General features: G+C 43.1%; 1 protein-coding gene across 1 annotated transcript in view; it reads right to left on the bottom strand.

Annotated features, from left to right (window-relative positions):
* CFAP54 (cilia and flagella associated protein 54) overlaps window positions 1-26,431 on the bottom strand; it is a 2,285,874-nt gene that overhangs the window by 1,170,593 nt on the left and 1,088,850 nt on the right. The window contains exon 37 of the mRNA XM_086918163.1: window positions 14,820-15,050. Coding sequence (XP_086774289.1) covers window positions 14,820-15,050 — 231 coding nt within the window. The remainder of the gene's footprint in view (window positions 1-14,819; window positions 15,051-26,431) is intronic.

The raw sequence follows: 26,431 nt of genomic DNA, 5'->3' as shown, positions 1-26,431 counted from the left end.
CCCTGTACAGATGAAGTCGCATTTTTTCGCGAGACTGAAGTCTCTTCTGATCTCGCTCACCTGGGCCGGCAAGAAACCACGTGTGACCTGGGACGTCATGATCAAGCCGCATGCACTGGGTGGGTTCGCCTTACCGGACATGAAGCTGTACTATCTATGCGCGCAAGCGCAATTTGCTAGTTATTGGATACAGGCTCCGCCGTATACACCACATGTGGCGCTTGAAGCTAGTGCAGTCTTGCCGTATCCGCTTAGGGCGATGATAACTAACAAACATTCGATATTTGAGAAAGGGGAGATCGATACTGTGCGGCGCACAGCATCCGCCTGGGAGGAACTTGGTAGACGAGCTGCCAGATTGCCGCTATATGCTCCGGCTATGCCTCTGTTGTACCACTCAGATATTTCAGTGACCAGTGAACCCGGGGGATTACAGGTTTTGAGGGAAGTTGGAGTTCAGACCATGGGGGATCTCTTCCCAGGGGCGTCCTTTCTTTCTTTACAAGACATGACAGCAGGCCCCACCAACGCCACTATGGCTACCTTTGTTTATGCACGATTGAGGGCAGCAGTACGAGATTTATTTCCATCATATCCGGCGGAACCGGCGACGCTTGGGGCATTACAGCTGCTCTACACAGCCAAAGATAGAACTAAATTACTCTCTAGACTTTATAAGGCTGCGCAGGAGGATGAGGGAGGAGGGGCGGTCTTGGCCAGGGCGCGCTGGGATAGGAGCCTACCAGACCTTCTGAGCGATGATGAATGGGAAGAATGCTGTAGCATGACGGGGGGTGCGTGATTAATGGCAACTTTCGCCTTCTGCACTTTAAATTTCTGCACCAATGGTATTACACACCGGTCCAGCTGGTCAGATATGGGCTCCGGGCTGGTGCCCAATGTGTTCGATGTGGAGCTGACGACGCCGATTTTATACACCTGGCATGGGGTTGTCCGCGTGTGTATGATTTTTGGAAGGAGGTGACCGAAAGACTGACTGTTATGATCTCTAGCGAGGTAAAATTGGATGTGCGTCTCTGCCTCTTGGGCATCGCTTCTGGGGTACCAGCCCAATCGAGACGGCTTGTGGTCCTGGCTTTGCAGTTGGCTAAAAGAAGAGTTGCGGTTGGATGGGGGGGGAGACGGGCGCCTGATGTACAGCTGTGGCTGAAAGACATGGCCTACTGTAGAGACCAATTGCACTGCTATTATGAGGGGCTGCCGGAGAGATCGCGTCCGAAGGATGTGTGGGGGCCGTTTACGCTCTACGTGCTGTCATTGGATGATTCTGATAGCGAAAGGAGTGAGACAGTTGAGATGCCGAGGGGGGTCCAGGAGTCTGATTGAATGCGGCCACACTCTGTGTGAGACGTCCCTGCTATGTGGGATGCATGACTAGTGATGCCACCTGGGACTCTCGCCTTTGCCCTGAGAAATGTCGGGAATTTGCTGGCCCTTGTTGCTCCGTACTAATGTGAGTGCTGAAACAGAAACTGTGAGATATTTCCCAACTCGTTCATATACTTTCTGTACCCTGTTGAACCGGTTGACATATGTTCCACACACTGACTTGATTTGGTATCTTCGTTAGGACCAGGATGGAGAAGGGAGGGTGGGTGTTGGGGTTGGATGTTGGTTACCTTTAGTTCTACAAAAATGGAAAAAGACCGAGATCACATAAGGGCTATACGGCCGGAATTGATAGTGCACCTTGGACAACGTTTCTGGAACATTTGTGGTGCCTTCACGGGCTTAGCATACACTGCATATGCGTTTGAACTGACACGATGTATTGCTCGCCCTGTCTATTCTGTGGTGCTCTGATTGCGGCCGGCCCTATCAGTGGGTTGTAGGCACACCGCTGTGTAAATGTATAATGTACAATAAAGGTCTACCAAAAAAAAAAAAAAAAAAAAAAAGACAAAGTATTCCCACAGTGGTGTACATTACAGGTACGATATGTACATTATATATATAAGCATCCTAATTTTCATCTAAGCATTCCGGGTTGTGACAAGCAGGTCATGTGTTGTTTAAACAGGACTAAAGGCAAGAAAAGATACTCCTCCGCCCCTCCTTCCATTGCAAGATCGTTCAGATTAAGGTATGAATCCCTTAAGTTTTAACAATAGGTTTTTGCAATGCCCTATGATTACGCATTGTAAATGTGGACAATTCTTTTGTTCATTCCCTAGATTGTTTTTGAGTAAAAGTGTCCCCTTTTGAGACCTGAAATAAGGATTGTGTCCACGAATAGAAATCACTACAGGTCAACTCCATAGGAACATACAGGTACATTTATTTTTATCCAAACGGTGCTATCTCTGAGAAGAGGCCAATTGGTTGTATTAAAACGCTGTTTTTCTACATCCTAACAGAAAAATAACAGAGCCCTGATGATAGTTTGGACACTCTTGGCCCAAACTTGAAACCCGTCGGCAAATCCAGCAAGAGCTAATCACAACATTTAGTGTGTTTCAGAACAAAATTGCCACATGCTTTCTTGCTCTTGTATTGAATTGGCTCTCTTTATGAAAATAATTTTTTGTTTATGAAATGGTTTAATATATTGCAAAATTGTGGCACTGCAATGTGTATTGTTTGTTGGATGTAATACTTGATGTTTTTCTTTTGGATAATTTGCAAGTGTTTTGTGTTAATTGTTGATTGAGTAAGATTGTCAATAACTTATTGTATTGTGTATTCTTTTTCTGCCATTCAAAAAAACGTTTTAAATAATTTGAATAAAAGGTATAAATAAATATACCGGACTAGATTTAATGAAATTGTTTATTTGGTCCTCAATCATAAATTCACTGAGAAGGGGGCAAGTTTTTGTATGTTAGATTGATGGAGGATGCAGCATTGATGGAAAACTTCTTGCCTATTAGGTCCAATCTTCTGCCCTCTTTGTCCGACGGCGTAGAGATTGGAGTGGACGGATTTTTGGATCTCTGTTGAGCGGCTTCGGATATCAAAGTCCGGACCTGGGTGGCCTACAAAACAGGATGGAGTTTCTGGCGGTGCTCTGTACTTTTTCTCAATACGAGGAAGTACTGCAGGGATGGAAGCGGGTGTCTTCATAATTTTAAGACCTTCCTGCCAAATAAAGTCTATAATGGGTATGGCCCTGGTAATCCTTCTATATCCCTCTTTAAAGTCATGTAAAAAGCTGTCCGACTGCTCAATGGTAACTGGCAGTTCAAACCTTGTAGCAGCCCTGTGCATGATATTATGAAATTCGCCAATGTCCTCCGGCGGAGAATCAGAGGGTTGTGACAAAGGAGGCGAAGGCATGGGTATTATGTAATCATCCCACGGATCCGCAGGAGTATTGTCTTGAGGCAGCTCCCCTTCCTCTCTTCCCTCTTCATCGGTAGAGGAAGTATCCCGACTCTCTTGAGGTGCGGGTTCTGCAGTGTGTCTAGATGACACTGGAGGCTACGGTGGAGGGGCAGGTATGTTCGCTGGTACCGGAGGTACAATTGGCATGGACGGTGCCGGTGGGAACCATGGCTTGCAAATCCTGTATCAACGAAGGAGGGAGATGACTTGTCTCCTCCGAACGTGGAGGTATGTATGGCTGTCTATAGAAAGGTGTAGACAACTCCTCTTGGTAGTAATGCTCTTGAATATCTTCTTCGTCCTCTTCATTCTGGCATTTTATATGTAACTCGGATGGATGGCGTGCAATCCCAAAGGGACCCTCATTATCCCCTTCATCCTCCTCCAAATCATCCTCCTCCACATATGTTTCTAAAATCTGCGATGGTAGCAGTGGAGAAATATTGGAGTAGTCTTGCCTATGATAGGTCTTGATCTGAAAATGAGTATAGGCCACAGGTGAAACATGAGACACCTGAGATGGAACAGGCCAGGGCCTTGTTGGCGGAGTCTTGGGTATAACTAGACTCCCTGTGGATTTAGGCATCTTAACAAGCTGCGTTGAATGCGGCTGGCTCATTGGTGGAAGTGCCGTTGATGAGCTAGTCATCGATGGATTCGTCGTCGACAGTGGTACTGTCGATGGACTTTTCGTCGACGGGGCCATCGTCGATGGTGTCTTCGTCGACGAGGCCGTCGTCGATGGGGTCTTCGTCGACGAGGCCGTCGTCGATGGGGTCTTCATCGACGAGTCCGTCGTCGACGGGCGTCGTCGATGGATTCTTCTTAGATGATCCAGTTGTCGACGGGCTCTTAGTCAACAAGATTTTCGTCGTCGACGGGCTCTTCGTCAAGGACTAGTTTGCTGGCCTCTTGTTCAGAGCCACAGAGACATTACAGGCTTCCAAAAGCTTGAACCTACACCTGGATCTAGTCTGATTGAGTCCTAACCCCCAAGTGGTACCTCCCCAGTCCTGGACCCTTTTTGGTGGTGCTAAAGGTGCCCCAATAGGCAAAATCTAAAAACTTCTCTGAGTACCGAGGGAAGATCGGGACCAACCTGCTTGTCAAATTAACCGAAATGCATTGCTTGTCAGCCTGACTTTGCAGTACCTCCGGCTACATTCTCATCTGCAGTAGCAAATCCTATTCAGCTATCCCTCAGTCTAGGGGTAACCGGACACCTGGAATGCTTGTCGGCTATAGCCTCTAGTTCCATCTCGCTGAATATTTTTTAATTCTAAAAAAGGGACTAGGTCTGAACATTGAAATCTTCACCAAAACGTTCTAATAACATTCTCTTCAAAATTTCTTCTAAGTCCGAAGGTAAGTGCCGACAAGGGCCAATGCAGTTCTTGCATCTGACCCGTGCTCCATCGCAGACGGCCATATTTTTTTACTTTGACCCGATCTCACGCAACTAGACGTTACATGCTATTTTCTTCCTTAAACTTTAAAAATGAAAAAATCTGGTTCTAGTGATTGGATTTTTGTTGTTATGTGGTTAAATCATTTATTAAACTGTATTCTATTTTACTAAATTGGTATGGGACTTTACTTGTTTTCTGTTGTCAGTTTATTACTGTTTGTGTGTCGTATAAAAACTTTATACTCCAAGTTAAGCCTGACTGCTTTTTGTGGCAGCTACCAAGGGTTAAGTGCAGGTTAATTTAGTGACTTTTGTGATTCACCCTGACAGGGATTGTGGCTGTTGCTTGAACAGGGGTCGCCACTAATTCTATCCACAACCAAATTTCTCACAGAGTGGCATTGTTTGGAGTGGAGTGGAGTAGAGTGCCATTGTGTGGAGTTGAGTGGCACTGAGTGAAGTGACACTGAGAGGAGTGGTATTGTTTGGAGTGGAGCAGCATTGTATAGTGTGTAGAGGAGTGCCATTAAGTGGAGTGGAGTGGCGTTGAATGGAATTGTATGGCATGGCCAGGAAATGGCTGAAGTGGAGTGGAATTGTGTGACATTTTGTGGAGTGGAGTGGCATTGAGTATAATGCATTGGAATTGTGCTGCATTATGTGGAGTGGATGGAACTGTGTGGACTGGAATTGTATGGGTTAGAGTGGAATTGTGTGGTGTGGAGTGAAAATATGTGGCCTTGATTGATGGGTGGGGGTGTGGCATTGTGTAGCATTGAGTCGAATTGTGTGGCATGGAGTGGCATTGTGTGGCATTGAGTGGAGTGGAATTCCATGGCATTGTGTGTAGTGGAATTGTGCATCACTGTGTGGTGTGACGTGGAGTGGATTGTGTGGCACTGAATGGAGTTGAGTGGAATTGTGTGGCATTGTGTGGTGTGGAGTGGTATTGTGTGGCACTGAGTGGAGTGAATTTAATGAAACATGACATTATTGTAGGAAATTCAACTTTTTCCTTGTTAAGCTCTGGGCAGGTGGGCATGGTACAGAGCTCCAGTCTACTTCACTAAACATCAAAATAGCTTTTTAGAAATAAATTGCAATTCATGACTTTTTTGGTAGTCAGTTGCAAAGGGTGCACAAATAGTGCAAGCTGAAAAAAAGTCGAAGTTTAAATGTGATGCTATACAGAAAACGTTCTCTGCTCACATTTGGAGGAAATCATGCAACATAGGCTTGGAAACAGCCATCTAGCAATAAAGGCCAGGTCACGGTGTCAAAATTGTCAGCAGAATCATTTTGTACTTTAAATGGCAGATAAACCTCTTTGTAAGTCAAAGATATGTTCTGTCTTACTGTTAAACTTTGTTAAGTGAAATATTTGTTCTACTTGCAAGCAAACAGCTAACTTGGGATTAAAGCCAAATTTGTTCAAGCAGCAACTTCAAAATTAAATTTTTGGTTAGAAAGTCACATTCTTTTAGAAAATCCATATCAATATCATGTTCATAGTTTTAAAGAAAAATAAAATTGATGGTCACACTAGATTTTTATTGTCTTTTCTGCAAGAATTATTTTTATGAGGTGGTCACAATCGTGCAAAACTTGACCCTTCTGAACCAGTGGATTAAGGGTCAATAACAATTTCCACAGTCCTTACTTCCATAAAACATTTATAACTTCTTCAATGTCTTCAGCATGGCCAAAAACATTGGAGGAAGCCTTCTCAGATCCAAGTCTCTTATTCAAGTGGGGACCACAATCTCTATTTCTGAAGGACTGAGAAACGTGTCTAGTACAACCAAAAGGGACAGTAGCGAAACTACTAGAATTTCCATGTTGTTACAAATTGCAGCTTTTGAGAGCTAAGTTTTAGGCAACCAGGGGACTGACCACAAGAAAAAGTATCCGGGCTGGTGAAGCCCTTCGAAAACACATCTTTCAACTGTGCACCCTAAGGTTTTTCCACTTCCAAAGTTCAAAAGTAAAACTTTAGGCCTAGAGTACCCACAAAAAATTAACCAACCTCATCACAGGTCGGCTGCAAAGTTGATCTAATTTCCAATCCTCCATTAGCATTGACCCCAATGACCCAACAACCAGTCTATGTTAAACAAGATAGGGAAGCAGCCAAGGATTAGATAGCAGCACTACTTGAAATCGTCACATATAATATGCTGGCTGATAGAAGGAATACTTGATGGTATAGCACAGCAGACTGGTATACTGGAAAGGGAAGTGAAGGTTTTGGCAGGGGCTGTGACTGAAAATTCAAGGGAATAAGAAAAATTAAAAAGACAGAATAGAGCGTTAGAGGAAGACATGGAGAAGCTGGAGATGCAGGCTAGACATAATAACTTGAGACTTCTTAAAATACCAGAAGGGTCTGAGAAGGAAGATATCAAAGCCTTCATATGTAAACTATTAAGAGAGGGGGTCCTGAATGATAGACCGGAGATTGAATTGGAGAAGGAGATTCAAAGAGTTTATAGGGAACCCTTTAGATTGAATCCAGTCAGGAAGGCGGCAAGAAGAATTTTGATAAATTTCCAAACATATGCAATGAAGGAATTGGTGCTACGAATAGCTCTGAAAGAGGGAGTTATAAGATGTGAAGGATTCAGTTATCAAATAAGGTCAGACCTGGGCAAGAGAACAGCACAGAGGCAGTGGGAGTTGGGATCTCGAATGAGTGCGCTCCAGAGTAAGAGAGCTCAGGTGCAGATGAAATTCCCAGCATTGCTGAAAATAATGTGGTGCAACAAGATGTATGACTTCCACAACCCAGAATAAGTGGATGTTTTTCTGGCGCAGATGGAGGGTTGAGTATTTTGAATACAGTATAGCAGGGTATAGTGGAAGGTTGTAAAAGTAAATGTGTGTATAAAGTTCGTATATAGATGCCGTTTTCTCTTCTTCATTTTTTGGTATTTAGAATTCCTTCTCTTCGGGAATGGGGGGATCACAAAGGGTGGTTTCCAGCGCCAAAGGAGTAAAAAGGGTGTTTCCCAAGGGGGAGGGGGGGCACAGGGTGTGGGGAGCAAAGGGGGAAAAAAGAAAAAAGAATGTCCTCAGGATGCTGAACTTGAAAGGGAAAATGAAGAACAATAGGCACAATATAGAGTACACACCAAATGAGATGAAAAACTGTGGGGAAAGTAGAGTATAATATGGATAGTTCCCAAAAAGTAACTTTTTTGACATGGAATGTGAATGGTCTAAGGGGTAGAAAAAAAGCATATGGGATATTAGAATTTTTAAAGGAAAGCGATGCGCAAATTATTTTCTTACGAGAGACACACTTAGAGAGGGAAGAGTGTAGGGAGTGTTTCTGTAAGGCACGTTGGGTCCAAGAGGTGTTCTGTTCAGACCAAAGGGGAAGTTCAAGAGGTGTGGCCATCATTATAAAGAGTAATCTGGGAAATATAGTTGTGAAATATGAGACCAATATTACGGGGATATGGTTAGTAGAATAGTGCATACATGGAGTATGAATGCATCCCTGAATTTGGGCACACCACAGATGGTTAGTAGCCACAATACTGATACAAGATAAGCTTTTGGTGTGTGCAGTTTGTTATGGGCCCAACAAGGATAATCAAGGCCCCTTGGTAAAGCTTGAAGCATGTTTATTGAAAACAGAAGCCTCTGTAATTCTAGGAGGAGAGTTTAACTTGCTTCTTAATAATTAGACAGAACATCACGTGTGAAGTATGTTACTCCACCTAAAGCCTTGGATAGATTAAAAAGCATGATACAAGATATTTCGCGTAATAAGAACAAGGGAATAAGGGATTTTACTTATTATAGTAAACAGTATAGACATCACTCCCGTATGGACTATTTACGTGTAAACCAGGCTTTATATGCGGACATAGAAGTAGTATCACATATTCCAGCAATTTTAACAGACCACTCTGCAGTGGTAATGTCGGTAAAAAATCAGGGGCTAAGGAGGAGGACATTAGATAGGACTGTATTACTAGATGAAATAGTGATCAGAAATTTTAGAAATAGAACAGAGGAATATTTTCAAATAAATGTAGGCTCGGCAAGGGAGCAACTGGTCTGGGATGCCTATAAGGCTTATTTAAGGGGAATCCTGATAGCAAAACAGGACGAGGAGAGCAAAATAAGGGCGATCAAAATGAACGAAGAGATCTACAGAAGGCCTCCTTAGATGGTGCCAGTAATATATCTCTTTTGGCTAAGGATTTAAAAAAATTGCAGCCCAAATTTCTGGTGAACGTGGATAAAAAATTACTTGATAGGTGGAAGGCTAGCAAGCTTCAACATTTTGCCTACGGAGAAAAATGCAGCTCTCTGTTGGCTTGGAAGGTGAAAGCAGACAGAGCTACGAACACAATAAAATGCTTGAAAAGTAAAGAGTCAGGGGAGGAGTTATGTGAGAATGAAGATATAGGCCGGGAGGCTAGTGAGTTTATGAGGGAGTTGTATGAAGATACTGTATTCCCTGACCAAGAGAGGATCAACAAGTGGTTAAGACAGATCAGGCTCCCACAGTTGGATGAAAAGCAGAGACGAGACTTGGGAAAGGAGATAACAGAAGAGTAGGTCAGGATCCAGTGTAGAAAAATGGCTAGGGGAAAAGCAGCCGGGCAGACGGCCTTCCGAAGGAAGTATACCTCTGCATATTAGAGTATGTGGTATCTGCCTTAACCTCTATGTGTAATAGGCTGTACAGGGGGGGAGAAAGTATTCCTAGCTCCTGGTCAGAAGCCACGATTACGTTAATTTCAAAACCTAAGAAAGATCTGCAAAAGGTTAATTCCTAAAAACCTATATCCCTTTTAAATGCTGACTACAAGATTTACTCAGGCATTGTGGCATCACGAGTAGCTAAGGTGATAAAAGAGGTTGTGCACTCGGATCAAAGGGGTTTCATTCCTGGGAGGCAACTGGATGAATTAACTTTTCAGATGATAGGAGCGGTGGATATGGCGGAAGTACGAAATATCCCTTGACTGTAGTGGCAGTAGATGCTTCTAAAGCATTTCAACAGGTGAATTGGCAGTATCTCTGGGAGGTTTTAATCAGTTTTACCTTTCCAATAAATATAGTTAAGGAGGTGAAAAATTTGTCTCAGAACCCTAGAGCTAAAGAGTTGACCAATGGAGAGCTAACAAACTGGTTTAGTATAACAAGAGGCACAAGACAAGGATTGTATCCGTTCTTATACAACCTATACATAGAGCATTTTGCTAATTTAATTAGGGTAGATACCATGATTCTCCCATTTAACTTTAATGGCTTTGAAGTAAAACTGGGGCTCCATGCAGATGACCTGATTATATATACAGTTAACCCCCAGGAAGCAATACCCACTTTGATGAGAAGGGCGGAAGAGTTTAGCTCAATCTCTGACTACAAGGTCAACGTAGATAAAACACAGATTATGCAATGGAACCAGAGAATAAAAATTCAAGAAGTCAAAACCCAAATGCGATACTTGGGGGTGATAATCATGCAGAAGTTGGAGGATATCGCAAGAGTAAATTGGAAGAAAGCGAGTCAGGAGATATCGTGTTTATGGTTAAAGTGGGCAAATTTACCATTAAATATCTATGGCAGGGTAAATCTCATAAAGATGGTTATACTCCCGAAAGCTACTTTTCTTTATAATTCTATCCCTCTAACTTTTATGAAAGAAGATATGGCTAAGTTACAGGGGGAAATTGGTAGTTTTATATAGGCGTCAAAGGGCCCAAGGATAGCTTGGAGGAAGCTGAGGAAGAAACTAGGGGCATGGAGATTGACATTACCAGACCTGCTTCCTATTGCTATGCCTTCCATTAAAAACATTTCCGTATGCGAGCAAATAAGCCCGATAGGCCATCATTGGGCTTATTGTTTTCAGCAATGCTTGGGGATGTTAGTCAAGGCCAGCATTACTTCTTGTTTAAGTTGGGAGACCCAAAGTTTTTTTAAAAGGTCAGATTGAAGATCTTAAGTACTGCATTATGAACATGGATGTATGTCCGGAAATAACTGTGACTTACCTATTATTCTGCACGGGCTCCAATTTGGGAATCTCGAGGCACCCCAGAATGTCTGAAAGACCAATTGAGCCAACCATTGAAAGTAGGGGGCATATTTTATTGGACAGACCTTATGAAGGATAACAGATTAGTGAGTTGGGAAATACTTAGTAACTTGACCAGGGGGAAACTGACAAGATGCAAATATTATCAATTGGGATCCTGGTGGGCAACTCAAGAATGGGCACAGGAGGATAAAGACCTAAAGTTAGATCAGCTAAAAGGAACAGATAACTGGAAGAAGGAAATTTCTTTTCGGTATTGGTCTTTCGTAGAAGCAGAGGAGACTATTGACACCGATATTAGAAATTTATGGGATAAAGAATTTGGAGAGGAGGGAGCTAAGACTCAGTGGATGGACTCTTTTGATATGCTACGAGTAGTTGTAAAACCTGCTTCACTAAAGCATAACCACTTATTTACAGTTCACAGAGTTTATTGGTCTCCGTGGAAGCTGTTGAAGGTTACAGGTAATAAGTACTGCTGCCCAAGATGTAAGCATGAAGAAGCAGATGATCTGCATATGTTTATGGAATGCCCAAAAATTACATAATATTGGTTGGAGGTATGCAATTTCTTAGGATAGGTCCAGGGGAACCAGCTTAAGGTAAGCCTGCATTTAATATTCTTTGGGCTATCGCAAGTCAAAGAGATGGTGAGGGAGGTCGGTTCCATGTTCACCTTCTATGTGGTTGTATTGGCAAGACGTGAGAAATGTATGAAGTGGAAATCAGAAAACCCGCCATCCTTTGCTGAGTGCCTAAAGAGTGTGATATTAACAAGCGAATCAGATATGGCCTGTGACTCAGGAAATAGAGTTAAGATCTGGGCTTTACTGTTGGAATGGAGAGAAAAAACAAGCAGGTCCAATGATTAAGCCAAAAGTACTGGTGGCTCCGGTGGCTCCAGAAATCTTCAGCAGGGGCGCACAGATAGAAGTGGAGATGGGATCAGTCACAGCATTTCTCTTAGGACCACTCCTTCCTCTCTCTGATTGCCTTCACACCCAGCATGAAGAAATAGGAAGAGAGACTTGATATGAGAATTGGCAAAATGAAAACAAAAAAAACAACAACAAACAACATATAAAATACTGCGATTACATGTTGCCCACCTCAGTGGTCAGCTGCTCATTAACCAAGCATTGGTTGTAGTTACCTCTCTATTTGTATATACTACCATCTGTCGGAGAATTTCTAGTTTCCATTTTCAAAAGCAGCCCATTGTTTTGCATTATATTCCACTGCTTCCATTAGGATGAATTTGAAGATATTATTAACACCTGATCCTTACAGCCATCTGTCTCCATCCATTTTGCTATTTAATCACAGCATATTATCCCTTTTAATCAAAGTGTTCACTTCGTAACTGTAGTGATGTTACAGTGTTGCGGTTTATGTGCCACATGCCATTTTCTCTGAGCAAGGCCTCGCTCTGTGTGTAAAGGTACCAAGCTAGCTATTTCTCATAGAAACCAGTTTAGATTGTCTTGAATTTGTGGAAGGTGAGCCTCGGCTTATCTCAAGACTAATGTATTCCCCCTCCACAGTTTACCAATCTGTTTTCCTACAATACTCAGAAAACACATATGGAAATAAATAATTAGAATTACTATTTATGAGAAAGCTAACATCTTCGGTGAAGTCAGATAAGGCAAAACGGATACAGTGCAATTTTGCACTGTAATCTGCTGGACAATCAATGCAATCATATGCCTTTAGCGCTTGCTGATTAGCATGTGTTCTGTACAACTTTGTTGTACTTAGTACTTTGTCCCATATGCTTCTAATTAGCAGTGAAGAGGTTGGCTACACACTGATGAACTTTGCAGAGTGCACAGAATCTGAAAGTATATGGGATAAAGTACCCGCCTGGCATACATTATAAGAATACTGCAAGACCGAGGAGTCCCATTACCATATAGAGGAATGATTCTTGAGATAAACTTCCTTTATGAGGTCTTGAAGCTTTGAGGAAAATTACAATATCCTTTTAATGTACAGCAGAGGGTGGTTTAATCCCTATAATAAATGGTCACACCATCACCCTTCCCAAAAAATTTTAAATCCTTGGTGTCCCCCTCTTTCATTTTCAATGCAGATCAGAAGAAAAAAGCAAAATCTGTGGTGAGAAATTAAACACACTGAACAGCAGCTAATCGTTTTCGCTAAAAGATATTCTAATCAGTTTAATGTAAATTGGGGTAAAAATGCTTTAGCTCAGAATGTGTTGGAACATGCAGAGATTCTATCTTTTCTGTAAGGAACTATATGGATAAAACAAACATGTTATCATAAATATTGTCTTTTTAGCAAAACAGATCTGCAATATGAGCCAGTCGTGGTTTCATTGTTTAAACTGCAACAGTAGCATCATGTGGTCTGCCTTTCACCTAGGCTGCTGGCTCTGGCTGCAAGCATTAGGAATGGTATCTGGAGACATCATAACTCAGCTGTAATTTGCAATATATAAAATCAGGAGCGGCTCCTCCGCTACGGTGGAGGAGCATCGCCCCACTGCCTTAAAGCATGGCAAAAAAGGAAAACTAAAAGGATAATAACAGGATGTTATTATCATTTTATTTTTCTGTACTGGGGCAGTTTTGTGGGGCAGGGCTAGGCTGCGCAGGGGGAAGGAGTGGTGGCATCCTCCTAAGTTTTGCATTACAGCCTGCGTGGAGAATATGATTAGGCTTCGATTCTCCATCTGAGCGTCAAACCACGGCGCTCAGACCAATTACAATACTGCATTGCAGCGTTGTGATTAACTCAGGAGAGCCTGGCTGCTTACCAATCACAACTCTGCATTGCTGCGTTGTGTTTGGCTGCTCCAAAAGAGGCCAGGAAGAGGACCGAGGGAGAAGTGACGGCCGGCCAGCCATCAGGCAGGTATGTTTTTTTTGTTGGATTTTCTCCCCCCTTCCGGCACCCCGGCCCTCCCTCCCCGCCCCACTAACAATTTGCAGGAACAGCCCTGACTGTACAAAATATGTTATATTTTAGGATCAAACATTTTTATTATGCGGCCAGTTAGCAACAGACACAGCCCAGCTGCCTACATCGACTCGCCGGCAGGGCGTAAGCCCTTAAATCCCTGTGTAACCAGGGACACAGCAGGGCTGTGTCCCTGGTTACACAGGGATTTAAGGCTCCCATCTGCAAATTATTAACTTTTGATTATAGTCCTAGATTTAGTAGGCTTTACGGAAGGAGGGTTGTAGAATGATGGATACCTTCATGATTTGTTTTTTTATTATTCTCCTGTACTGCTTATGCTTCGGTGCCAGTAACTACCCTAAATTATCAGAAAACATATACAAGTCTGGAAGCCTTAATCCAAGAATATCCCTCACTACCAGAAGCTTTCTACAGGCATGTCAGTGTGTAAGAGGTCACATCTTCGGATATGACAAAAGGCAAAGAAGAATACACATTTGCAAAGCAATAGGTCTCGCATTTGCAAGAGGTAATGCTATTGGCATTGTAAATGACAATGCCTTTTATTTATCTGTTTTGATAATTAACACATAAATAAAAGGCATTGTAATTTACAATGCCAACAGTTCAAACTCTTGTAAATGTGAGACATATTTCATTTCAAAGAAGCAGCCGCCATTGGCCCGGGCTGCTTGGAAAGTAAAAGCATGCATGGCATGCTGAATGTTGCAGGAAAGCATGTCTTGCCTGCAGTAGGAGAAACCCATTAAAGAAAATAGTGCTTACAGACTAAATAAGACATACTGTGTGACAACTGAAGTAAAAGGGCCAGTCCTCATGGGAGGTTACACATGAAGACAAGGTGGTAGTAAGGAGGCACTAACAAGCCTAATAATGAATCAGAAACCAGCATTTAGAAAGGACAATGACACAAGCCAATTCAAAATATGGGTGGAAAGTGGGCAGAGCTTCAAGCCCATACTCTAAAACAGCATGCCTCTCCCTGCCCAGGCTCGACCTAAAAACAAAAGTAGCAAAAGCGCGACTTTATAAGTACTAAAAATCTTTTACCTGAAGGCTATTATCTTTCTGCAGTGCTATTATCATGTCAAAAGTCATATCCGAGGCAAGATAAAATGGCAGCCACATGACGTAGTTTATCGTATCCATGGTGACGGGAAATGATTCACGCTGAACAGAATCTAGATTCTCAACAATAGATTGTAATTCTAATGTGAAGTTCCAGAGGATACGGCAAGCGTTGTGAAGTAAGGTCCAGTGACCGCCACGATGAGCAAGGACCTGTGAAAATTTGTAGAAAAACAATGTAAGCATGATATAATGTGAACAATCTAATACTATTATACTCATCAGCACACATACATTTGATAAACAATTTCCAAGGACAGACTGATTGATCACTGAACTACCATACTGTGTTTAGTGAAAGTAATCATCCTTTACAAAGGATTTTGAATGAAAATTACCCAAAATGTAACATACAATCTCTTTTAGCTCACACATACTATTGTTTATAGCCTAATTTGGTGCGATACCATATGCCATCTAAACAAATTCCTGTCACTGGCAATGAAGACAAAAAGCAATCATCGTTGGTCGGTAGTAAATACTGCAATCACCAATTAATATAATTTCAGGACTCTCTAGGACTGTGCCACTACCCCGTGGACCAGTTTTCTTTTACTTGCGCTTGATTTCAGCATTTTTAAACTTGTATGAAATTGAAATTGATATATTTTTTAAAATACCACAGTTTACCTGTAAGCCTGCTCGTGCTGGCAGCGTCTTAGGCTCCCCAGATGCTTCCTGGTTCCACCCATCAGGGGGGACCAAATGTGGAGGGTGAGGGGAGGAGCCTAGTCTGAGACTTGTCATTTGTGCTGGTCGCAGCGCGGGTGCGTGCAGCGTGCACACCAGCAGCGCACCAAAGGTAAGCCCATCTGCGGACGTCCGGGGCCAGGGGCCAGTCATTATGCCCAATCTCTACTCTTCACGGGAACTAAAACAGTTACACACGGTCATGCATCCACTTAATCCTTCTGCTTGCCTCAGCCTGATCCAAAATAAGATCATGGTACCAAGGGCGTCATTCCCTGAAGTTGCACACCCAACACACAACCCCGGACATTCAAAGATACAGGTATAGACACAGGCGTTCTATGCTATCCGTCTCCTACTTAAACACTAGCTCTTTAGTAAAACACAAGCTTGACATATTCCTTTAACTTGTTTCAGAGAAGCTAGACATCCTCTTATTAAGCGAAACCTGGCTCTCACAGGAATCTACCCCTGATATTTTGGCCATGTTGCCCAATGACTACTACACCCTCCAAATGAACCGCCTGCCGGGCAAAGTAGGTGGAGGAGTGGCGGCCATCATTCACCAGGACCTTGTTGCCCACCTGGTAACTAATCATGCCAAAATGAACAGAGTGTCTGAATTAAGCAGACCACTCTTACCCAGTCCAAAGATCAGGGCTTGATCCATCACCGTTTTTTAGCTCACTGCACCATCCCAGCTCAGAACTTGGCTATATGCAAATTAGTCTGACCCTGGCCCAGTGCATCATGGGAACAGGGCAGACCAAACTACCAAGCCAATTCTTATACTGGGAAGGAAACAAGCTACCGGGGACCGGTTTCTGGCATTTCAGCCGTCTTCGGCCCGGCTTGCTTGAATCCTGATGGTGCAATGAGCTAGGGACTCACATCTGAGTATACCCTTCCACGCTTAAGGTGGACAAAAATGATTAGGAAAAGGGGGTGGTGATGAACAGAGTGTCTGAATTAAGCACATGAGTCCCTTTCTCACTGCACCATCAGGATTCAAGCAAGCCGGGCCGACGACGGCTGAAATGCCAGAAACCGGTCCCCGGTAGCTTGTCTCCTTTCTGGTGAAGAATTGGCTTGGTAGTTTAGTCTGCCCTGTTCCCATGATGCACTGGGCCAGGGACAGACTGATTTGCATATAGCCAGGTTCTGAGCTGGGATGGTGCAGTGAGATAAATAACGGTGATGGATCAAGCCCTGATCTTTGGACTGGGTAAGAGTGGTCTGCTTAATTCAGACACTCTGTTCATCTCCACCCCCTTTTCTGAACACTGGCCAACACAGCCCCAAATATTGAATCTGCTATCAAACTTAGCAAAAATACGATCTCAGCCTGGCTATTAACATCCAGTAATAAACACGCTCCACTCAAGAAAATAAACCTAGCTTGTTGTCATGATGCACAGAGATGGTTCACCACTGACCTAAAAACTAAAAAACTAGCCCTTCGCCAATCGGGAAGAAAGTAGAGACAGAGTTACTCACTAGAAGGAAAACAAACCTATTTGGCTGCAATGACAAAATACAAAAAAGCGATCCTGACCGCTAAAGCCACTCACTTCTCCTCCAGAATTCTAACCTCTATTAATTGATCTAAGGAAATCTTCTCAATTGTTAATGAACTATCCAACCCGGACAGAGTTACAATAAAACCCACTCCCTCTCAAGCACTTGTAACTCTCTGAATAACTTATTCATTGAAAATATTTCCACTATCAAAGCTAACATCCCTACATGCACCCTCGCTGAGATATACCCCTCAATGCCAGGAAATCCCTGCTCTCTCTACCGATTTCCGGACATACTTATATAGGCATTTCTGGACTTGATATCTAAGGTAAAATCTGGGTCTCCCATGGACTGCTGTTTGCCCCACGTTCTAAAGGAAGCCTGTTTCAGTCTCCCTGGGCCAGCCCTCTCCCTTCTGAACAAGTCCTTATCTCAGGTCCATGTCCCCAGGGCCTTTAAAGAGCCAATCGTCCTTCCCCTCCTAAAGAAACTAGGGGCTGATCCCCAGATCCTATTGAACTGTTGTCTGATCTCCTTGCTCCCCTACCTGGCTAAGGTACTGGAGGCTCATGTAGCTAAGTGCCTCTCCAACTTCATTGAACAAGCTGATTACCTCGATCCACACCTAGCAGGGTTCCGCCCTGCCCACTCAACAGAAACATTGATATTGGGGGGAACTAGACTCCCTGTGGGAGAAGGTCAACCAGCCTTGGTGTTGTTAGATCTCCGTGCAGCTTCTGACACAGTCGACCATGATATCTTGGTGGACCGTGTCAGAGAGGCGGGCATCCAGGCCTCTGCCCTCAGTTGGATTAGTACCTTCCTAGAGGACCGCTCCCTGTCAGTCCACATAGCCCAGTTTATGGCACCAACATTAGAAACTACCTGCGGTGTGCCACAGGGCTCCTCCCTATCCCCTCATCAGTTTAATCTTTACCTCCTCCCTTTGAACTGGTCCCTCAAAGAAAGGAAAGTTGCCACTTTAAATTACGCTGATGACCTGCAACTAATGTTTACTATTGACAACTCATCTGAATCAGCTCTCGAATTTCAGACTACCATGCTGCACATCCGCCACTAGATGGACAGCAATCATCTAAAGCTTAACCCAGGTAAGACCGAATTGGTCCTTACAGGGCTGCCATAACCTCTGGGGCCTGCACTTCTGGCCAACAGAACTGGGATCCTCCCCCACCCCTTCCCCCTCCGCAAATAGTCTCGGCGTCACAATAAATAACGACCTAACAATAAAGACCCAAATTGGCTCAGTGATCTCAACCTGCTTCTTCCAGTTAAGGAAGATTAGGAAGATCAGCAGACTACTCACACAGGAAGCATTGACACAGCTTGTGATAGCCACGGTCATGTCTCACTTAGACTACGCCAATTCAGTTTACTTTGGAATGTCCCTATTTCTAACCAAACGTCTACAGCTGGTGCAGAATCAAGCGGCCATATTGATTCATCAGCAACCTAGGTGGCAACATGTCACTCCGCTCCTGAGGAACCTGCATTGGCTCCCCATCCCCCAGCGCTGCACCTTTAAAGTAAGCTGCCTGGTCTTTAAATCTCTACATGGAAGGAGCCCCAATTTCATTGATAGCCTTATTCATAGGTATACTCCCTCACTCAACCTACGCTCTGCTCACCTTCACCTCCTGGCAACTCCCTCCTTCAAGCTGAAGCGGCAGGGGGGGTGTATGTTCGCAATTTTTGCACCCAGACTCCTTCCCCTTGAAATTAGATCATGTACTGACTGACTGCTGAGCTTCATAAAATCCCAGACATGGTTGTTTAGACAAGCATACAAATACATTCCTACAGGGTTCGGCACTTCATAGAAACTGCGCCATGAAACTAATGAGTGAACGTGCGCTTTACAAGAATTTTATAACATAACATTACTTTAAGATCCTTTTCATCTGTAGACTTTCCATGTCTTAAATGCTCCAGCCCCTGAAATAAAACCCCAAAAGCATCTTTCATGCTCGAATAGAAGCTCATGCCTCCCAGGGATTGGTATTGCATAGCCAAAGGCAAAAACCTGTTCTTTACCCTCCACTATTTAAGTTAAGCGAGCTCCTATGTCCTTATTGTTGGCATCTGTCGGTAAAACAGTAGGTTTATTGGGATCAAATCTACCTGATTCTGGGGCTTTGATTATACCTTGCTTCACTGACTTAAATGCAGTAGGACATTCCTCCTCCAATACAAATTGCACTTTCTTCCTTAAGAGATTATGCAGTAGTTCTACCATACATGCATAGTTTTGAAAATAATTAGAATAGTACTCGGAGAGTACCAGGAAGGGTTTCAGTTCTTCAGTATTAGTGGGAGCCTCTGTTTTCTCTATGGCTTCAACCATATACATTTTGGACTTAAGGCCATCATGTGAGATTGTGAGACCTAGGTATTCCCCTGATTCTACACCAATTTGACATTTCTCCCTCTTTGTGGTGTGTCCTGTCTCCCTTACCCTGGTTAACACTTCTCTTAGGACTGAGTCATGCTCTTTTCATCTTTACCATGAACCAGAATATCATTCTGGAAAGACATCATGTTGGGGACTTCCCTCAAGACACGTTGCATAATCCTTTGGAATGGAGCATCTACTGAAGCAAGCCCAAATGGCATACACGTATATTGGAAGGCCCCTAGTGGGGTTACAAAGGATGTGAGAGGACACAATGCTGGATGTAGTTCCGCCTAATGGTAGGCAGATGAGAGGTCAAACACTGAAACAATTGCCTCCTTTAATTAATGTTAGTATTTCATGGATATGGGGGGAAGGGATATCTGTCCACCCATATGCTGGCATTGAAGCCTCATAAATCAATGCAGAACTATATGTCCTTGCCAGAGGACTCAGTTGCTATGACTATAGGCGCCAACCACTGGTAACTTTCAATCAGTTCGATGAGCCCGCAAATCAAATAATTTATCTAATTCCTTTTTGAAAGGGGAATAGGTCTAACCTTGTGGGCAATCGGTCTGTCTGAGTTGGTAGTTCTTTTTTTATTTTTATTTATTTGAGTAGATGAAAACATGGTTACAAATTCATAAAAGTGCAAAAATAATAGCAATCAATATTTCAGAAATGGCCGAAAAAATTCAAAATATCTAATGTGCAAACAGTACGCTACTAAAATTATGACAGAGATACATAAATATTACTACAGACAGGACAAGATAATTAGAAATTCATGAATAGCAACTGCTTAGTCATAGACCACCCTCTAAAAGAATGATTATAATATCAGAAAGAGAGCACTATGTGCATAATATTATAATGTTATATATAATCTCCCATCCAAGAGAAAAAAGTGCATTTTGCAAAAAAAGCAGCTATATGAATTATCAGCGAAAGTGCAAGAGACCTACTAAAAGAGGTCCATACATTATTGTAGCAGAATTTTATACATCTATCATTTTGGTTTTTGTACAGAAGAGGGAGATTGGAATGAGTTATTTATCAATCATTTGCTGCCAATACCAAGGAAAACCCTGACCAGATCGCTTTGAATCTATGTACAACTCCAATCCGTTTAGCATATGCCTCTCCCCAAGTGTAAATCCTAGCCATCTTCCTATGCCAATAATAAATCAAAGTTATCGTATCTGATTTCCAATTCTGGAGTATCAGCAACCTGGCTACTGTAATGGCAATGGAGATAAAGTATTGCTGACAGTCTGCCAAATGGTAAACCTAAATGAGCACCCGAAAAAGACCAATCTTAAAGAAGGCATAATTTGTACTGAGAGCGATAAATTAATAGCTTCAAAAACGTCAACCCAAAATTGTTGTAAATGCCGGCAATGAAAGAAAACATGATTCCAAATCCCTGTCACAAGATCCAGACATCTAAAGCAATGTCTTGGTAAAAATGCTTTAGGCATTGACACAGCTACTGAGACATTAAAGTCACTAGAGGTAGAAATTGCCGACATCCTTAAACAAATTGAGGACTCTGATACCACAACTGAAAGCAAAAAACTCATAGAACAGGTAGATAAGACCGTTGCAGAGTTTTACAGAATTGAGCAAAATAAGAAATCTAATAAAGTTAAAAAGGATATAAAGTCTTATAATATTGAAATAACGTATCCCTATCTACAAAAGGACTTTTACACGAACAAGTCATATACCAACCCCCAACAAAATAGACCCTGGGGGAGATATAACAGGCGACAGAATCTGGTTGGTTTCTCCGATACCTCTGCCGAATCATCTGACAATTCAGACGCAGGCGAAGGCTCGAGCACATCAAGGCGAGGGGGAGCACACCAGAATTCCAATATTTTTTTACAGAGAGGCCAGCAAGAACCGCCACAACGAGGGCGCATCAAGAAAGCTCAGAGATGGGTCAACCCCCCAGGGGAACGGAGGACCAGGAACAACTATTATCAATGGTAACACAGATTCCCTCCGAAACTGACACTATTCCCATCTTCAATCTTACCACTCACTTGCTGGCGCAAGATGAACTCTCCCTCCTTAAGAAGGGCCTTACTTTTGTCCCAACGGTGGCGCCCAACTTCATGGAGGTACACTCCGAACTCCTAAGGTTCTTCAGGCGTGTTCGCCTGAAGGCATTTTTACAAATCCACCCATCGCCTGAAGTCAATGAGCATACTCCTTTTTGCCATCTGCGGGTTTAATACCACCAGAAGTAATTACATTCGAGAAAATGGTTCTCAAAGACCTCAAGAGTATGAAACAACAGAAAAGATTCATACCATATACCATTACACTTAAGGAGAAACAGGCCATCTGTTCCCTGAAAAGTAATGACTCAATTGTTATTAAGAGTGCAGACAAGGGGGGCGGAATAGTTATACAGGAGCTTGACTCTTACACGGCTGAAATCCAGAGGCAATTAGATAACACAGATCATTATCTGAGGCTCGCATCCAACCCTACTAAGGTAATTCAGGAACTGATACGCAAGGTAACAACAGAAGCAGTATCAGAAGGTTTTCTGACAAAAAAAGAATTCAACTATTTGAATGTGAAAAGTCCTAGGACCCCGGTAATATATACTTTACCAAAGATTCACACAGCTTGTGGTTCAATTTTGGAACCCCTAGGGGCATTTGTTGACTTCTTTATAAAAGAATTTGTCCCTCTAACAGCTTGCTATGTACGTGACTCCATGTCCATGATCAATTTGATCGAGCACCATCCCTTCAACCCTTCAACCGATACCCTGTGCACCATGGATGTGGAGTCTCTGTATACGAATATCCCACAAACTGCGGCTTTGCTTGTTATACAGAAGACTCTAGATGGACGCCCGCGACCACATGCCATTCCCACATCATTCATTTGCAAATTACTGGAACTCTGCCTTACCAGAAATTTCTTTACATTCCAAGGCCTCTTTTATCAACAAATAAAGGGGACTTCTATGGGCGCGATTTTTGCCCCAAACCTGGCCATATTGTTTATGGACGAAATAGAAAGGCAGGTAATTCTGTTACAATCTAACCCTTTTTTCTCCGGTATCATCATGTGGCGCAGATACATTGATTGAAAAGTGATTCTAGAGGTTCTCTAGAATCATCCCTTTGTGGGCACACATTTTGTTGTCTTTCCTCCAAAAAAAGACTTCCACTCTGTTAATTCAATGGTTTGCAGGTTGTTTATTTCATTAACACTTTGGCTTAATTTCGAGCATAGTTTGTTATCCTTTTACATTTCTCAAACGTTTTTATCCTTCAGGCAATGTCATCATCATTTATCCTATCCAATGCATTTCGGGCATTTGGGTCATGCCCTTCATCAGGGAATTGACACTGTAAAACGTAATGGGATACCGTTATTGTGGTGTACAACACTTTATGGCATAAATAATATCATTACAATGTGACATCATGTAAATTAAATGTGGCAGTGTGAGCAAAAACGTGAACAAGCATACAAACAAACATAATGATGGTGTGCACTCAAGGTGAACATGGAAATGAGACGTCACTTACATGCCTTTCTGTGTGTTGTTTATACGATCTGTAAAAGAGCGGTAAGGTTTGGTTAAAATATGGGTAAAGGGAGCTGAGGCGTAGCGCTCAAAGAATATGGGTCTGTCCTTGGTAGAAAACTAACCTGGAAAGGAAGTCGAACGTGCTCGGGTCCGTTACTCGTCTTTCGTAGCGACGGCACGAAGATTATCGGCCGCGCTTTACTATTTTGAAGTGATTCCGATCATGTGGTGTGTCACATGACAATTGACAAGAAAGAAAGACTACAGCTAGTCTGTGGTCCTCGTACGGGAGGTCAGACTTAGCCACGGAAATCACCCGTTAATTGAGACGGTGGATTGGGGTGTAAGGAATTAAATAAGGTGGACATCGGCTTACAAGGAAGGTAGTACGAAGTGCTAGAAAAAAATAAAATAGTGTAGGGAACCCGTCAGGGCTCGAACCTATATGAAATATGTGTACAGATCGTCTGGTTTTGAGGGTGGTGCCACTGACGTGTGTAACTAGTAAAGCGCGGCCGATAATCTTCGTGGAACTTATGTTCTAGACGTCGTTGGACCCTCGACGCCACCTTTTGGTGCACCATAAAAACAACTAAACCTAATATAATTACTTTTACAACAAATCAGCTGTGCATCTATCCAACTTCAAGCAGATACATTGATGACATCTTCATGTTATGGAGATTAGACACCAATGTACTGCGTCACTTCATGCATTGGATGAATAACAACTGTTTGGGCCTCAAATTCACCTCCACATCAGATAATGCTTCCATAATTTTCTCGGATTTGACAATCTTTCATCAGGAAGGTGAACTGCTCACAAGGCTATTAAGAAAACCCACTGAGAGGAACACCCTGTTAGAATACACAAGTAATCACCCCAGGGCACTGAGGGATTCTTTACCATTCTCCCAATTCCTACGGATTAGGAGGAAGTGTTCCCACAGGGAGGACTATTTTAGAAAAAGTACCATCTTGGCCAACAAACTCAAAGACAGGGGATACCCAAAGAAAATTGTAAAAAACGCCCTGAAAAGGGCTTGGTACCGCCCACGTGAAACACTGCTTGTCCCCAACCCAAAGAAAAACATGGATAGAATAGCATGTGTCACAACTTTCTCACCCATCTCTAACAATTTGAGAAAAATGATTCTAAAACATTGGCCGATCATTAATGCAGGCATCCTAGAAATCGAGCGACCCCTTTTCGCTTTCAAAAAAAGTAAGAATCTAAAGCACCATTTGGTCTGGGCAGCGCTCCCCAGTCCCAACCATCCTTCTACACTTGAGACAGCATGGGGTCTGTCCCCCATAGTTGGACATGTCAAATGTGGTGGCTGCACAGTATGTAATTTGACCATTAAGGGTAATACGCTTGTGTTCAATAATGTCACTTTTAAATGTAACACTCTCACAAATTGTAACACAAGCAATGTAATTTATCTTATTCAATGTCCCTGCAACAAAAACTATGTGGGCGAAACCTCACAAAAAGTCAAAACCCGTGTTTGCCAACACAGGAGCCGCATCAGGTGCAGGACACCGAATGCCCCACTGGTCGAACATTTCATGGAGGCAAATCATGATGAAGACGACATTCGGTGGACTGTATTAAAGGCAGTGAAACTTCCCCAAAGAGGGGTTAGTATGTCCAGCTTGCTCAACAAAGAGGAATTGAAGTGCATAATAATGGTGGACTCTATTCGAAACGGATTGAACTGGACAGAGGATTGGACTTCGCTACTCTAGATGTCTTGCTAGTAGTTATGCGCAATTAAAGCTTAAGTAACTGAATATTAGGATCATAAATATATGTGTACATATTCTCTCTAAAAACCGTACATGCCTTGAGGCTCGAAGGAAATAGGAAATAAGATGAAATGTATTGACTGTGATTGTTTTACCACCACAATGGCCAAAATAATTATTGTTTTTAATCAATTTGTTGTATAATCTTATGCGTGTAATTGTAGAGCACTAAAGGCCCTCACCCGTCACCATTATGAGCACACAATCGTACTCACGACTCCAGATAACCACTGGCCGTTGTCCAAACCGCACTTGGCCCACAAAACCGCAGCCCAAATCCTTATGGTCGCTGCAACACACCCTGTTTGAAAAGCCTCTATCAGTTAATACCTCCACTCCATCATGGCCGCCAAACACAAGGCAATGTGCCCAGTCCTTCCTCAGTTTTGGCACTTCAGAAATATCAATGACCAAACAACGAGGCTCACTCGTACAGCGGATTCGCGCTGCTACAGCAGAGGGAGAAGACCATCGTGTTTCTTCCTCCAACCCACCGCCGCTTCCATTGTGAAGTATAGGTAAGCGCTTTCCTAGTCCGCCCCAACAAACAGCATCGAGCTTCCGGACTTCAAAACCCAAGGAGTCATTTCACTCCGTCCATCTAAAAGGGGAGCAGACCCTCGTGTCCTTGTCTCCAACCCACCGCCGCTTCCAGTTTGAAGCAAGGTAAGCGCCCACCCTCACCCGGCATATACGCTAGCTGAGACCTTGAATTGGCCGTCCTTAATGGTAATAATAATTTTTTACCATATAGCACAAGGCTCTCGGACCTGAAAACCCAAGGAGTACATTCAACCCTCCGTTCCATAACCCCCCACGAAGGAAGAATCGTGACCTCACGACCCTTACCGTGGACCCTTGCAGGTAACTACCCCTTGTTCCGGCATTCACAATAAGTGCCTGATCGGAACTAGCCCCATTCTTACGAGCACTTGTTTTGCCTCAGTTCCCAGACGGACCGGTAACTGCCCGACTGCAGTCCAACGTCCAACCAAGCCACTCACGGACTTGGCATGTCAGTGCTCATCTCACCACGCTCACCACCACTCCACCCATGTCGACCGCAATCCCCCCAAATTCGCCCGGCATGCAGAATCATGTATAGACTGCTTCACTCTGAATTTCACTTTTTATCACCGTCACGAGAACCTCATGTTAGATAAGCTCGATCTTCGCCCAACCCAATTCACAGACAATTCGCCGCTCACCTGTATACACACTAGCGTACAGACTACAAAAGATTCACCACGTAATCACTATGTCACCGCGCCATTTTTACTGTGCCAAATGGAAAATGCACGCATGTATAAGGAACCACGACGAGGTAACTTGTCACATATGACACCACCACTCACTGCTATTTTATATCAATAGTTCACTATTAGACGTAATTAAGAGTGGCCTTTAGTTATACATGGTCCTTGCTGAATGTTTTAATTCTATGATTTCAGGCGGATGTCTTATGTTGTCTCTCCATTTTTCCCCTTTTCCACTTTTACAGGCGTTCGCATTGTAAACAGGCAGTGATTT

Source organism: Lissotriton vulgaris, chromosome 1_1, assembly GCF_964263255.1.
Source record: "Lissotriton vulgaris chromosome 1_1, aLisVul1.2, whole genome shotgun sequence".
NCBI classification, from domain to species: Eukaryota; Metazoa; Chordata; class Amphibia; order Caudata; family Salamandridae; genus Lissotriton; species Lissotriton vulgaris.
This window is presented reverse-complemented; position numbering and strand designations above follow the sequence as displayed.